This window comes from Daucus carota, chromosome 5 (genome assembly GCF_001625215.2).
Source record: "Daucus carota subsp. sativus chromosome 5, DH1 v3.0, whole genome shotgun sequence".
In the NCBI taxonomy this organism is placed as follows: Eukaryota; Viridiplantae; Streptophyta; class Magnoliopsida; order Apiales; family Apiaceae; genus Daucus; species Daucus carota.
The window spans coordinates 34,219,439-34,235,964 of record NC_030385.2 but is presented as its reverse complement, the minus strand read 5'-3'; the positions used below and the strand labels follow the sequence as shown (position 1 = coordinate 34,235,964).

Below are 16,526 nucleotides of genomic sequence, written 5' to 3'. Positions count from 1 at the left end.
GGTGGTATTCGTAGGCGGTTATTGTGGTGTTTGCGAGAGAGATAAAAGTATGGAAGAGGTTAAGAAGACGGGGATATACATGTGATAAATAGTTAATAATATATGAAGACATATCACGAAAAATCGATGACAATCCATATATATCAAAAAATTATTCTCAAATCTGAATATTTGAATGATTATCAGGAGCGGATATACCTTAGGGCCCCTAGGATAGAGGACCCCTCATTAATATTTTTTTCTACTTTTTTTTTTATACAGACATCTGCATATATATCAAGCCAAACTTCTACTGTTTCATATAAGAAGAATCTTGTTACAGTAACCGTATCTGAATATTTGAATGATTATCTGAGGCGGATCTATCTTAGGGCCCCTAGGACACAGGATCCCTCATTAATATTCTTTTTCTACTTTTTTTTAATATAAAATTCTGCATATATATCAAGCTAAACTTCGACTATTTCATATAAAAAGAATCTTGTTATTGTGACCGTATATTTAAGATACAAACAGCTTGTTCGTCAATGAACAGGTGCATTTGATTTCAACTTTTTGTATTAACTAGTTGAGAAACCGCGCGTTGCGGCGGCCTATAAAAATTATATTAATGATTCATATTAATTATTGTAGAATAAAATAATTTTGTGGCTGTTTATAAAAAGTATATTAATGTTTCAAAATTAATATTTGTATGACAAAATAAATTTTATATTATAAAAATCTTGATGTAATAACAATATTAATGTATAAAATTGCAAAATTGGACTATAATTCATGGTGAAAAAATTAAAATAAATTTATACACGTAATTAACAATTTAAAATACGACGAATCTTAATTTTATTTGTGTTTTCTTTTTTAAAATAATCATGTTCTTACATGGTCACCTTACTCCAATTTTTTTTTGGATTAATTGTGCACAAAAATATCTAACTTCAATCCGTGAGAGATAGCGGTCTATAACTACCCTTACTCAGCCTTTACTTAAAAATTGCTTGAACGGAGCAAACAGATAATGTATGAATAATTTTTTTTCTGTATACAAAGTAAATCATATAAAAATTAACAACAAACATGTCCGAAGAACAAAACAAATATTATAAAATAATAACCAACAAACATATATCACTAACAGAATTTATTGATATCATCTATCAATATCATGTCAAGACTATATTCTTTTCCCATGTTTAGATTTGTCGACTCCGACATAGCGGTCTATAACTACCTTTGCTCGTAACAAATTTTTATTTTTTAATACTGTACAAACAGTCTTCACTTATCGTTTCATAAAAACGGCACCACCGAGTTAGAAATCGAGCAAAAGAACTATCACCAAACAGAGGTCGGGTTGTGGTATTGAGAGAGTAGGTTGTGTTTAGATGATACAAAACCTTATAAGGTATAGGGGTATTTATAGATGCAGAGAGACTTGTGTGCTACTCTTTCCCATAATTAAATAATCTGAAATAAAATAAGATTAAAACTTTCAAGCTACTATATTCCATAAATAATCTGAAAACAAAATCAGACTAAAACTTTCAAGCTACTATATTCCATAAATAATCTGAAACAAAATCAGATTCTGAAACTTTCTTTTAATATACCCGAAATTAAAAAAGGTAATTCTAATTTTTGATATTTTTCATCCAAATATTTCAGAAAATTAGAAAAATATAACGGAGCGATGTGAGAGGCGCCACCTACACGCCCCCCGCTTCTCCTTTATATAAGTATATTGACTAGTTGAGAAGCCGCGCGTTGCGGCGTGATATAAAAATTATATTAATGATTTAATATTAATATTTGTAAAATAAAATAAATTTACGGCAGCTTATAAAAATTATGTTAATGATTCAAAATTAATATTTATAGAATAAAATAAATTTTATTTTATAAATATCTCGATGCAATACTAATATTAATATATAAAATTGCAAAATTGGACTATAATTCATGATTGAAGGATGAAAATAAAAATATGCATGTAATTAACGATTCAGAGCACGACAAATCTTAATTTTAGTGTGTTTAGCATAGGTGTGTAAAAGTGTGAAAGATATTTAGATGCAACTCCGAAACCATCCCTAATTTTAATTGGGATAAACATTATCTTCTAGTTGTACAAACATTATCATCTTGGGACGTATGAACTCCAATCCATTCATGGGTTTATTAGTGATTCCTTCCTTTTTTTTGATTGATTGTCGGCAAAAACATCAATTTAAATCCATGAGATCGCGGTCTATAACTACCCTGCTTGCAAGTCGCAACAAAACAAATATGTCCGATCAACAAAACAAACATTATAAAAGAATAACAAACAAACATATATCCTTAAAGGTTAATTTATTTTCAAAAAATATAACCTTTTTAAAAAATATGATGATACTTTCAAATTCTGATTTAATTTTGATATTCTAAAAAGTTAGTTCTGAAACTTTCTTCAAATATATACGAAACTAAAAAAGACAGTTTTTATTTTTGATATTTTTTCATCCAAAAATTCCATAAAATTAGAAAAATAGAACGAAAAAAGGTAGTTCTGAAACTGGTTTTGATATACACCTTTTCCAAAAATATGATGATACTTTCAAATTCTGATTTAATTTTGATATTATGAAAAAGGTAGTTCTGAAACTTTCTTCCAATATATCCGAAACTAAATAAGACAGTTTTTATTTTTGATATTTTTTCATCCAAAAATTCCAGAAAATTAGAAAAATAGAACGGAGCTCTCTAAGAGACGCCACCTAAACGCCCCATACTTCTCCTTTATATAAGTATATTGATTTGTACGTTGAAATATTTTGTGCCCTCTAACATAAAACTTCCTACATCCGCCACTGACGATTACGATCAATAAAACTTCAATCAAATTTATTATAAATTTCATTTTTGTTGAAAAGAGCCAAAACCTCTTCCATCACAATTACACGATCTAATTTCATGACATCATTCAAGATAACTCAATTTAATATAATAGCACAATGATTTAATGTTTGTAAATTTTAATACAGTATTATAAGATGTAGTTATATAATTTATCATACTATGTATATAATAATCAGTTAATTCATAAAATATGTTTGTTTTAAACATACGATTTGATTTATTGAATTTTAATTTGCATTTTAATTAAATACTTTATAATTCTATAATTGGAAAAGTTCATTCAAATATATTATTCAAAATTATTGTACTGGAATAAATTCGATTCATCAAAAATATTTATTTCAAAAAACAATACTAAAATGTTATAATTACACAGTATTTAATTCACTAATATAACAATACTATATAAATAAAATTTAATCCATATTACTACAATTTATTACATGTAATATGAGAGTCAGAATGATAGGAGTAATAACCTTGTACTTTGTAATTGACAAAAAGGATATAGTTGGGCCCCACTAGACGTAGATAAAGTGAATGTCCAACGGCAACTAACCTCCCAAATTTGAAATGTGTGGCCGTTTGTACTTGAGCTTTTCATATCAATCAATATATTTATATTTTTATTCATGCATATAGCCACTTTAAACTTCAAAAAACTCTAAGCCATTAATGCCGGTCATTCAAAAAACTGTAGCCCATTTCACCGAGACCTAGTTTATATGTTTGTACAGAGAGAAAGAGAGTGCTGTAGAGAGAGAAGCATGACAGGAGTGGTGATGATAACAAAGGGAGCAGGGTGTGGTGGGAAGATATCAAGAAAAGCTTGTGCTTCTGAAGCTCAGGAGCAGCAAAATCAGCTGTCGTTGGTGGCTTTGTTGCTTGCTACTTTGAGGAAATCAGTGTCTTCTTCGTGTAGATTGGTGGGTGATGAGCAAGGAGGTGAGTTTGGGTCAGCTTCTTTGGTTCAGCAGATGGAAATAGGATGGCCTACTAATGTTCAGCACTTGAGCCATGTCACTTTTGATAGGTTTCATGGGTTTCTTGGTCTTCCTGTTGAGTTTCAAGTGGAGATTCCTTGTAGAGTCCCCAGTGCTAGGTTTGCGCTCTCTCTCTCTCTCTCCCCCCTCTCTCTCCCTCTCTCCTTCTCCTTCTCCTCTCTCTCTCTCTCTCTCTCTCTCTCTCTCTGTCTCCTGGTATGTATTCGGTGTTATGAGTTGATTTTGAAATTCTAGTGGTGGGCCAAAATGATAATTTGTCGAAAACACTGAATTGTAAGTAATTATGCTCTACAATGTTCAAGAAAAGTGAAAAAGAGTCTAATTCTTTAGATCTGCTTAGGTAAGTAATGATTAAGCTTAAATTACTTGCGGAGTCTTTGTTTGCTAGTTATTTCAAGTTAGGATTTTACTTTCAGTTGGAAATTGAGCTATGATCATTTTAGTTCAATGGTGAAATTGCTAGAAGTTGTGTGATTGACAAAAAGTTGAATGCAAAGTCTGTCTTCTTGGCCTAATTCTACTTGCTTTATACAAGAAGTGTGGTTAATAAAGATGAATAACATATGTGTTGCGAGCTTTCTAATGTACATTTAATTTTTATAATTGGTTGAAAGTAAATTTTCCTGTCATATATTCCTCTCTTTGCCTTTTTAGTAATCAAATAAAGTTACCAGGCTCTACAATACTGAAGAGTATGTTTCTCATATGTTTGTTCTTATTGAACTTTTCATATATAACATGACATGCCTTAGACTCTCTGCTTGATTCTTCGGCCAACAACAGAGTTATGTGTACCAAATGCCAACGAACAATATTTAATTTAACTTGAAATATTTTATTGCTTAGCATTATCGAGTATGTACAACCAACGTGAATTCAGTTTTTGAACTTTGTGGTGTGCTATTCTGTCTGGACTACATTTTTCCTGTGAAGTCGAGCCACGATTAAGTTCTTGCCTCATATTACCTATCGCTATTTTGAATTGTATACTGTATGCAGCATTAGTCACATAAAGAATTTTATTTCAATTGTGTGGATTTGGGTTATAAATCTAATAGCTTGAAATCTTGTTTCCTCTCTTCTCTTTGAAATAATTTTCTATAAACCAGAAGTTTCTTTTAAGAAAATTAGTGTAAATGCTGAACTATTTGTGGCCTTGCAGTGTGAGTGTATTTGGGGTCTCGGCTGAATCAATGCAATGCTCATATGACTTAAGGGGGAACAGTGTGCCTACAATATTACTGCGAATGCAGGAGAGGTTATATTCACAAGGAGGCTTGAAGGTATCCTCCTCACCATTCATATTATGCGAATGCAACAATCTTCAGCATTTCTCTAATTGTTTTTGTCGGTTATGCAGTCAGAAGGAATATTTCGTATAAATCCAGAGAACAGCAAAGAGGAACATGTGAGGGATCAGCTGAACAGAGGCATTGTGCCACAAGATATTGATGTTCACTGTCTGGCAGGTCTAATTAAGGCCTGGTTCAGGGAGCTTCCTTCTGGTATTCTTGACGGGCTTTCGCCAGAAGAGGTATTGCAATGTAATACGGAGGAGGAATCTGTTGAGCTTGTGAAACAGCTAAAACCAACCGAGACAGCACTACTCAGCTGGGCAATTGATCTCATGGCTGATGTTGTTGAGCATGAGGATTCCAATAAGATGAATGCCAGGAATATTGCTATGGTTTTTGCTCCAAACATGACTCAGGTTATTATTCCATGTCCACAATAATCTTTTTTCAATTTTTGAAATATCTGGCTTTAAAATTATATTTTATTTTTATTTTCCGGACAGATGTCTGATCCTTTGACAGCCCTGATGCATGCTGTTCAAGTAATGAACTTGCTTAAAACATTGATAATGAAAACGCTACAAGAGCGTGAAGAGGCTTCAACTGGAGGATATTCACCCATGTCAAATTGTTCTTCCAATAGGTTGACTGATTTCGAAAATACCAGCTGTGAGCTCATTCCATCCCCCTTACACCACATTGCTCAAGTTGATTACAATACTTATAGCGAGACTGAAGATGAAACCGAGTCAGCTCTTGACACAGTAAATTACTTCCCAAAACAAGTCGACGATAACAAAGAAAACACAAGTAACAGTTTTACTGACAAAATAGGAGATATAGAGGCAAGTCCTGAAAGTTCCCGCCTCAGTGCTAGTGATGGAGAAGGCTCAGGATTGAGTTCAGTAGATATTATTGAGTTCAGAGTTGGCAAGGGTAAATCAGAACATGATAAAATCGTCAGTGACGGAAACAAGGTAGACAAGCTGGTGGATATAAGTTATCATATGCCTTTGTGTGTTTGAAGTGGGCAAGTCTAACAGATTCAGCTAATTTGAAGCTTAGCTTGCTGTAAAATTGTTGTCTTTGCGTAGAAGTGCTGCTTGTGAGTCTTTGTTCAGCTGGCGGCTGAACCTTTTTCTTTTGTCTTTTAGGTGGGAGTGGTTTGCTTTGTGAGTCTTTGTTGTTCAGCTCAAGGCTGAATGAATTTTTTCTAGTTTTCTTTCTATAGGAAATTTTTAACTTTGACCATCTGGATCCAGACTGGTGTCTGAACAATATGACTTTGGATGAAAAAAGATCCAAGAAAGTTTATTGGTGGATCTGGATGATTTGTTTTCAAAAGTTCTTTTGCTAAGCATTTTTTTTCAAAAGTTTCTTTTCTTTTCTGTTTTTTTTATCTAGCTTATGTTCAAATTTTGCTGAAGACTCTTTACAAATAATGCCTATACATGATAAAAACATCAATGTGCTTGAGATTGTTAACAAATCTGGATTTCACATCCAATGAAAGTTGTCTTTCCAATGCCAGTCAAGCATTGAACTTAGGAATAACTCAACAAAGTTAATGGATCTGTATAATTCTTGATTCACCCATAAAATTTGGACTAAACCATTTAAAAGTTGTAACCTTATGCAGACCAGTGAAATCTAACTAGTGGTTCCTCAGTTATGCTTACATTCTTGAAAGATTACTCTGTTGCATTATAAATTATCTCTCTTGGACCGATCTGGAGAAGGAAAGTGATGTTGCGGATATCAGAATAATTTTAGACGTGTTTTTGCCGGAGTTTTGTGCATAGATTAAACCTACCGAGGCTTGTTTGATGTGCTTAACCCTTGGGGTTACAGCATATTACTTACTAATCAGACTGTGGTCCCAATTTAATCACGACTTCTTAAGAAATGCATTGTGATGAGACAAAGTTGTTTATCTGTAATCTTCTCATCAGCACTCCAATTTCAGAATAACAAGTATACCAGACACTGACCTGCTCCAACTTGTATTATAATAATCTGCATACTGCATTAGATCTAAATGTTTTTAGCATTCCCACCAAGAACTCATTACTTAAATAATGCCTGCCAAAGAAGACTCTGGATTTGAATAAGTTGAACATTTCAAGATTAAATTTCTTGACAGCCTTTACAATTAGTTTCATAATGTGCTAAATTGGAGAACCAATCAAGTATGAAAAACTATGAGTTATTTTTTCTGCCAATAATAATGAAACTTGCTAAGAAACTAAAAAAAATCCAGAACCTCAAGAGGAATGAATCAAGAAGCTAAACATGCATCCCAGAACAACTTGTCTTTCTCTTCTTTCTTAATTGAATCCACTCTAGAATCAACAGACACCTTACACTTCTTCAACTGTGTTCTTGAATAACCAACTCCTGCATTCCGACTGCTGCATTCTTGGCTAACAGCACCATCATCGTCGTCTTCATCATCATCTTCATCATAATCATTCCGGTGTCTTTTATTAGAATCATAAACATGACCATGCACACGTACTAGATCAGTACTCTTATCGTTATCATGATACGTGTCACAAATCTCAGAAGAATCGGAGCAGCAAGACTGACAATCATCAACATCATCACAAGTCACCTCCTTGTTATCATCATCATCATCACAGGAACAATTGGTGAGATGAGAATCTTCCTCAGAATCACCTGTGGATTCAAAGAGCAAGAAAGGAGATACCTCAATATAACCATGCAGATTTTTCCAATCCATTTTGTTGGACTTAAAAAACAGAACTCTGTCCTGATATCAACAACAATGAAACCACCAAGGATCTAACTTGTTTTTGTAAGGAGGGGAAAAAGTTAAGGAGAGGAGGTTGGCTAATTTGACACTTAATATTAGTTGTGTAGGTGTAGCTGACCTTTTATAATCTTTTGAATATTCAAAAAAACTATAATGGATATTATGTGCACGGGGGTTCAAACATGTGCAAGCTGGTCTTCTAGATGAGGGCTGTTTATAAATTAGATGGGGGCCTATCAACGATTATGGTAGCTTTCATATGTGTCATATTTCATGTAGCCTTTCTGAATTTACGTAAATAGAAGGTGACTGTTCGACATTTATAAATTTTAAGTTTGTATGTTTTTGGCGTTTTTGTCGGTGACTTTCTAAAAACGAGTGGAATTTCTGGTTTTTAAATTCTGGAAATAAATTAGGGTTTTGAGAGTCGACTCCCAAAATTAGCCGTCACTTCTCCATTCTTCACCTTCATCCTCTACATCCACCAAATCATTTTCGCTCTCCCATCTTCTCCACTATTTACCTGTTTTTTGTTTTTCAATAAAATCGAGTGTTGCTTAAATCTCGAAGATTTCAATCGAGTTTTATTTTCAGATCTGTTTCGGATTTGAACTTGGACTTGATTGTTTTCTGAATAAATCAGATCTTTTGAAATCAAAGGTCCGATTGTGTTTTTCCGTCTCGCCTTTTGGCGTGTGTTGATTTAGTACCCATTTTTTGGGTGTTATATTTGTGGTTGTTATGTATTCCTGCATTATCAATGAGAATGATTGTGATGGAGTTTTGGGAGATCTGGTTTATCGCATCATTAATACTTTCGGCATGTCTATAGCTGGCTCCCGGCATGTAGATAGCTGGGGTATGCTTGGAACGGTGGTGATCGCATGTGCTCACCTTTCACAAATTATAGTTGTTCATTATTCGAGGATTCTTGTTCCTCATTGCTTAGTTTTTACAACTGAGTCGTCTGAACACCGCAACAGCCATGGAACTATTGTGAAGGTCAATTGTGAAGCTACCATTTTCGGGATTGATATAGGCTGGATTACTCGAGAAGCCTTTGTATTCATTTTCAATTTCAAGAATCATTGGATTCATTGTGTTAAGCAGTCTGGAAACAATGCGGCTATTTGTTTAGTTCGTTTTATTGTTTATTAACCTGATTGCATTGTCAGTTGGGGATCTGTTCCGACTAGACTTGTTTTAATTTAATGGAGTTAATTTGCATTTTGTCAAAAAAAAAAAATTCTGGAAATATGATTAGCCGTTAATGCTTAATATCAACCGACCCACGTCTATTGACTAATTAATTAAGTCAGTTTAGATTAATGTTTTAAAAAAAAAAAGTCAGTTTACAAAAGAGAGACTTATTATTAATAATCGAAATGTTATTTATAATGAAATGGAATGATAATTTGTAATTTATGTGTTTTTATATTTTTTTTAATATTCATAATTTGTTAGATAAAGGAAAAATTAACATGATAATAAATATAATTTATTCTTAAGAGGGCTATGTCAAATTTCAAAAATGAAAACAAATCATCGAAAGAAGTTTGTATTTTCAACTTGGCTTAAAAATCATAACTTCTAACCCTTGTTTATATGAATGATCATCAAATTGAAAGCCCAACTAGACGGACACTTCAATTTTAATAAATAAATAATAGTATATCTTGAGAAAAAAAAATTATGGGAATTTGATCTACGTGCATTATTACGAGTCGAAAATACATGGAACAGGCAGCACTGTAGAATTGAACGCGGGGAGACTAGAAAACAATTGACTTGCGAAAGATAAAGGTTAAGGACTCGTTGAAAACGTGTGCGTAAACAATACAGAAAAACAAGGAAATAACAACTAAAACAATTCCACAACTAGTTGAGTAGTTTCCACATTTGTTCTCCTAAAGGCTATAAGCAGGACGACTCGGAGCCCGTAATTCAATTCGAAGCTTCACTTGCACAGCTAAATAGCTAATCCCTAACTCTTGCCATTTAGTAACAAAACAGTAATGATAGTTGAGTTTTCTAGCTTTCACTTGTTTCTCCAACTTCAACTTAGGCCTCATTTGTTAACACCTGAATGACACCTATCTGAACCATACCTCTTGTTCACACCGTTTGTTAAATTGACACAGCTGGACGACACAAAAAAAATTCTGGACGACAGAAAAAATTTGTCTGGACGACTGAGGCATAAAAAGGCATAAAAAGGAAGTTGGATGGTCCAGAGGATGATTATGCAGCATACTGATGTTTTTTTGAGTAGAATACTGATGCTTTTTACTACCCCTTCGAGAGTTCTATATTAAAAACTATCAACTACCCATTCTTATTTTTTTTATTAATTAAAAATAAAAATTAAGAGGTGCGTATAACAAATTAATTTAAAAACAAGGAGACTAGTTAAAATGCTTAATTAAATGAAAAAGTAAAAGTTTATTAACATTCTAATAAATTTTAATATGTTAGTCGTATTTACAATGTAATATACTATTAAAAAAATCATACCGCTAATCAAATTTTAAAAACCGATTTGGTCAAATATTTTTTAAGAATTAATCAAAGATATATTTCGAAATATATTTTGTTGTGTGAAAAAAAATAATATTCATATGTATCATTTTTTTTCCATACCATTATTTATTACCTAAATTAGGTTTAAAAATTAAAAACAATTATTATATTAGAGTATAGGAATAAACATACAAGATATTATTATATATATTCATTTTAAATGAATTCATGAATAGTGTATCATTATGATATAAATGTAAAATAAACAAGCATTTCATTCGGAAACTAAAAAATTTAGTTATCAAATAATACCATTCATCCAGCATCCAGATTATCAATCATCCAGAAAATTAACTGTTCAGAATTTACTGTTCAGATTTAACAAATGACCCCTTATAGTTTACGTCACTGAGCATTCGGCGGCAATGTTCAGTCCAAAATCGAATCGAACAATAATTACTGAAAATTTGAATATCATTTTTCTTGAACCAAAGCGAAATAACTTAGTGAGTCTCAGATGAAATAAAAACTATAAGTCTGACATTTCGACACGTAATTCTAAATCGTTTGATAATATAATTAAAATCTGCTTTTATTCAAAAAAAAAAAAAAAAAATTATTATTAAAAAGTTTAATAAAAATATATGATTGATAGTAGAGTTTTTCTTTCTTTAAAATGATTGATGTTAAAGTCAATTACCGTTGTAATCCTTAATTTGACCCAAACACATATGAGTACCTGTATTTTTTGTGTGACAATTTAAAATCTAAATGTTCTACTTTTTTTATTTTGTAACCCCTACTCGCGTTTTCTTTAAAAATTACAATCAACGTTATCTATTTATATTGTTATGCTTGTGTTTTGTCTTACCCTAATTTTTTGAAAATAAGTATTTATTATATAAAAAAAATGAAAATGTGTATTTCTTCAAGTTCAGTCAAACACATCTTAGATAAACAATAATTCAGAAAAAGTTATTCTGAAAAACATTGAGAATGTTTATTTAGGTGAATTCGAAAAATATACATATTTTCAAATTTTTTTATAAATAAATAATTTATTTCTGAAAAAAAAGTAATACACACATGACAATAAAAATATAAATAGATAATGTTATTTATAATTTTTGACGAAAAAGCGAGTTGAAGTTACAAAATATAAGGATAAAAATATTTACATTGCAACCTCTCATAAAAATAGTGCAGTACTCATATGTGTTTGGACCAACATTAACGATTACAAATGGTAATCATCTTTTATTATTATAATTCAGAAACAAATATAAAGAATAATGATTTGAACTATACATTAAACCTTAAAATCAATATACTTATATAAAGGAGAAGCGGGGGGCGTGTAGGTGGCGCCTCTCAAATAGCTCCGTTCTATTATTCTAATTTTCTGGAATTTTTGGATGAAAAATATAAGGGGGGGGCGTGTAGGTGGCGCCTCTCAAATAGCTCCGTTCTATTATTCTAATTTTCTGGAATTTTTGGATGAAAAATATCAAAAATTAGAGCTACCTTTTTTAGTTTCGGATATATTGGAAGCAAGTTTCAGAATCTGATTTTGTTTCAGATTATTTATGGAATACAGTAGCTTTAAAGTTTTAATCTGATTTTGTTTCAGATTATTTAATCATGGGAAAGAGTAGTACACAAGTCTCTCTACACCTATAAATACCCATATAGATTGTATGATTTTGGATCATCTAAACACAACCTCCTCTCTATCAATACCACAACCCTACCTCTATGTGGTTATAGTTCTCTTGCTTGATTTAATAACTAGGTGGTGCCGTTCTTCTGCAACGAGAAGTGAAAGCTGTTTATACGGTATTAAAAAAAAATAAAAGTTGTGGCAAACAAAGGTAGTTATAGACCGTTATGTGGGAGTCGACAAATCCAAATACGGGAGGAGAATATAGTCTTGACATGATATTGATGGATGATATCACTAAATTAACTATTAGTGATGTATATTTGTTGGTTATTCTTTTATAATATTTGTTTTGTTCATCGGACATGTTTGTTGTTAATTTTTATATGATTTATTTTGTATACAGGAAAATATTATTCATGCATTATAGACCGCTATACAGGAAAATACTTATATAAAGGAGAAGCGAGGGGCGTGTAGGTGGCACCACTCACATCGCTCCGTTCTATTTTTCTAATTTTCTAGAATTTTTGGATGAAAAATATCAAAAATTGCTCCGTTCAAGCAGTTTTTAAGTGAAGGCTGTTTATATAGTATTAAAAAAAGATTGTTACAAGTAAAGGTAGTTATAGACCGCTATCTCACGGATTTAAGTTAGATGTTTTTGTGTACAATCAATTCAAAAAAATTGGAGAAATGTGACAATGTAAGAACATGATTACTTTAAAAAAAACACAAATAAAATTAAGGTTCGTCGTTCTTTAAATTGTTTAATTATGTGTAGAAATTTATTTTATTTTTTCACCATGAATTATAGTCCAATTTACAATTTTATATATTAGTATTGGTATTACATCAAGATTTTTATAATATAAAATTTATTTTATCCTACAAATATTAATTTTGGATCATTAATATACCTTTTATAAACAGCCACAAAATTATTACATTCTACAAATATTAATATTGAATCGTAATATAATTTTTATAAACCGCCGCAACGCGCGGCTTTTCAACTAGTTATTAGTTATTGTCAAAGAATCAATGGCCTATATTTCAAAAATGGACACTTTACGTGGTCTTATCAAAGATGGCAACCATACTGATATGTATTCTACATGTACAATTTCTCTGGTTTTTTGAAGTAATGTGATGACTAGTAATTAAATTCAGCAAAACATGGTGTTAGATATAAATACTACTATGGGCTATCTTAAAGAATCTTGAACTTGCCTAGAAACCGTAAAAAAAAATAATTAAAAATTACAGCTTCAAGAAGCTAAGCATGCATCCCAGAACAGCTTGTCTGTCTCTTGTTTCTTCACTGGCTCCATTTTACAATCACCATACACCTTACACTTCTTCTGCGTTCTTAAATAACCAAATTCCACATTTCGACTTGTACATTCTTGATCGATGGCACCATCATCGTCGTCTTCATCTTCATCATTCTGATGTCTGTAATTAAAATCATAATCATCACGACTCCGCACGCGTTTTAGATCAATTTTGTTGGAGTCGTAAGAGCATTCTCCAAATTGATCATTGTCATAAACGTTTTCAATCTCAGAAGGATCGGAGCAGCAAGATTGAGCATCATCAACCTCATCATAAGGTGTTACTTGAACGTCATCATCGTCATCAAACGAAGAATTGCTGAGATCAGAGTCTTGTTCAGAATCACCGGTGGACTCCAAGAGCATGAAAGGTGACACCTCAATGTAACCATGCAAAGTTTTCCAATCCATTTTATTCTGGCCTTTCTTCTTTTAGCAACGGTGCCGAAAAAGTGTGAACCGGACTTAATCGAACCCTATCTTAAGGCTTCTTTATTTGTGAAGCTCCAAATGAAACCCTGGTCTATATATATGTAGTAAAATGAAGAATTGAAGGAGGAAAGACAGGAGTGGCTTCCTAGACATGCACTTGTGCTCCCTTTTATAATGGTGTAAAAAGTATAGAGACTGGTGTATTGGATGGATGTGGAGATGTGTACATGTGTGTTGCAACAAGTTCTAGATGGATATATATAAATAAAAGCTGGTGGGCCGGAGCAGCTGCTAATAATTGTTAAAAGATGTGGAATAATACTATTTTAGATGAATGAATCCAATCAATAATGTTACTCGAAACAGCTATATTGGCATGTGACAAAAATAAATCAGGGGGACCGCGGACAAGATAATCATCCACCCCAATGTAACGAGACAACATACATGTGATTTGTTTATTAGATTACTCTATTTATTATTTAATGTAAGAAAATGAGAAAGACTTAAAATTTTGAAGAGAGTTCTGTTAGAAAATGTAACATTATATATGAACTTAGGGCTTACATTATATATGAAATTAGGGCTTGCTTTTGTCATATATAATGTAACATATTTCAACATTATATATGAAATTAGGGCTTGCTTTTGACTATAAAAATTTACGATAGAATTTCTCGATTCTCAATTCTTTAACCGCAAAACATGGAACAAGCTGTACGGTCAAGACTGAAGCCAGCATGCACACATTAACCTAATAAATCGATTTGAACAAGAAGAGACTAGAAGGCAATTGACTGAAAATTACGTTGAAGACTAGTTAAAACGTGTACGTATATACACGAGGAAAAGGACAACTCGCTGCTACGAATTGAATCTCAGGCTACAAAAATTGTCCAATAAAAAACATGCATAACTTGCTCCTCAGTCTCGATTCCTCAAATTGCAATCATACAGTATTACCATTATTTATCCAGTTATGCAAATAAAATATATGCAAGTTGTTTCTGTTAGCTATGATTTCATATGGGGGTCACTAGACGCTGTCCATCTACTCGTCTAGATGCTTCAAACGGGTCAACACAATTATCAAAAGTGCTAATTGCATTATATTCACCACATTTACAGGAGATGGCAACATTAATTCTATGCTTACTCGTGTACAACGGAGACCGTCGTGTATTTTAGACTAATTTATTAAATAAGATCTCTTCAGTTAATTACTTGGAGAAGTTCAATCCACCATGGATACTAATTAAATTTATAATCTTATGATGATATTGTTTAAATATAAATTCATCGTCGAACATAAGCAACGGGTTTTTTCAAACACAAAAGACGGATAAAAGATGCATAATACTTTTTGGTCAAATTACCAAGATTAATTAGCTTGTTATCTGCGGTCCGATTGCCTAAGACCGGCTTTTTGGTAACATCTCGTGGACGCGGAGATCTGGTTCATGCACCATTGCTATTTGCTACAGTTGGGAACATCTTGTATGTTTATATATTGATATGTACTTCATTTAATTTGATAGCTTAAGTGGTTAAGGGTTTACCTCTGATAACCCCGGGCCAGCTTGGAAGCAAGCTACCCGTTCCCTAATTTGATAGCTCTAGTGGTTAAGGGTTTACCTTTGATAACCCTAATTTGATAGCTCTAGTGGTTAAGGGTTTACCTTTGATAACCCAGGTCTAAGTCGTTAACATGTCTAAGTGAGACTCTAGCTCATCTAGAGATTATTTTGGTAAAAAAAAATTTCAGGGAAAATGATGTCAAAAAATGTAATATTATAGAAGTATTTTCAACAAAATTTGAAAATACATGGTATATTCTTTTTCAAAAATTTATTTGATATAATACCTAAAACGAATATCTTAGTGTTTGTTTGGTATCATGGTGGAAGTTATTTTCTATACCAACTTCTACTTTCTATCTACATTAAATATCCGGGTATTAACACAAACGTGTTTGGTTAGACATGTTGGATATTTTAGTTCCTGCATATTATTTGTTTGTATTTTTACTTTTTTAGATAATATATTTTCATAATCATAATGTCTTTTATTATAATTAAATAATAAATATCATTTTTTGATTAAAATAATAATCATACAAAATTTATATGACTTTTAAAAATTACTCCAAATTATTTAGCAATAGTCTATACTAATAATTACACAAAAAATAAAATTAATTAATAGTATTTTTTATTTTATATAAAATTTGTATATAAAGTTATAAACAAAATTTTAATGAATAAATATAATTCAACAATATAATTTTGAGTTACATATAATAATAATAATAAATAAATAATAATCCCTAAAAAATTTAATATTTAACTTTTTTACTATTATATGTATCAATTTTAGAATTGTTTATATATTTTCAGATTTATACATTAAAGTTAAAGGTGGAAGTGTGAGTGACCGAGGGGAGGGGGGAGTGGGTAAGTAACTTCCTAGGTTTCACAGGTATTACAACTTCCCAGTTAGTTAGACTTCCTGTGTTTTTGGTAAACCAAACAACCTGATAGATTGTCACTTCCCAGCCATTTAAAATACCCCAAGAACTTCCTGCCAACCAAACGGCCTCTTGGA

The 16,526-nt window shown here is 31.8% G+C and overlaps 3 protein-coding genes across 3 annotated transcripts; 1 reads left to right on the top strand and 2 right to left on the bottom strand.

Moving 5' to 3' along the window:
• Positions 1-3,530: 3,530 nt before the first annotated feature.
• LOC108220982 (rho GTPase-activating protein 2) lies at positions 3,531-6,570 on the top strand. Its single transcript, XM_017394887.2, has 4 exons — positions 3,531-4,000; positions 5,065-5,185; positions 5,263-5,613; positions 5,701-6,570. The coding sequence occupies exons 1-4, from the start codon at positions 3,624-3,626 to the stop codon at positions 6,220-6,222; spliced, it is 1,371 nt and encodes a 456-aa protein (XP_017250376.1). The 5' UTR covers positions 3,531-3,623; the 3' UTR covers positions 6,223-6,570.
• A 905-nt stretch (positions 6,571-7,475) lies between these two features.
• On the bottom strand, positions 7,476-7,940 carry LOC108221634 (uncharacterized). Its single transcript, XM_017395498.1, has one exon. The coding sequence runs from the start codon at positions 7,938-7,940 to the stop codon at positions 7,476-7,478; it is 465 nt and encodes a 154-aa protein (XP_017250987.1).
• A 5,484-nt stretch (positions 7,941-13,424) lies between these two features.
• LOC108221633 (uncharacterized) lies at positions 13,425-13,901 on the bottom strand. Its single transcript, XM_017395497.1, has one exon. The coding sequence runs from the start codon at positions 13,899-13,901 to the stop codon at positions 13,425-13,427; it is 477 nt and encodes a 158-aa protein (XP_017250986.1).
• Positions 13,902-16,526: the final 2,625 nt, after the last annotated feature.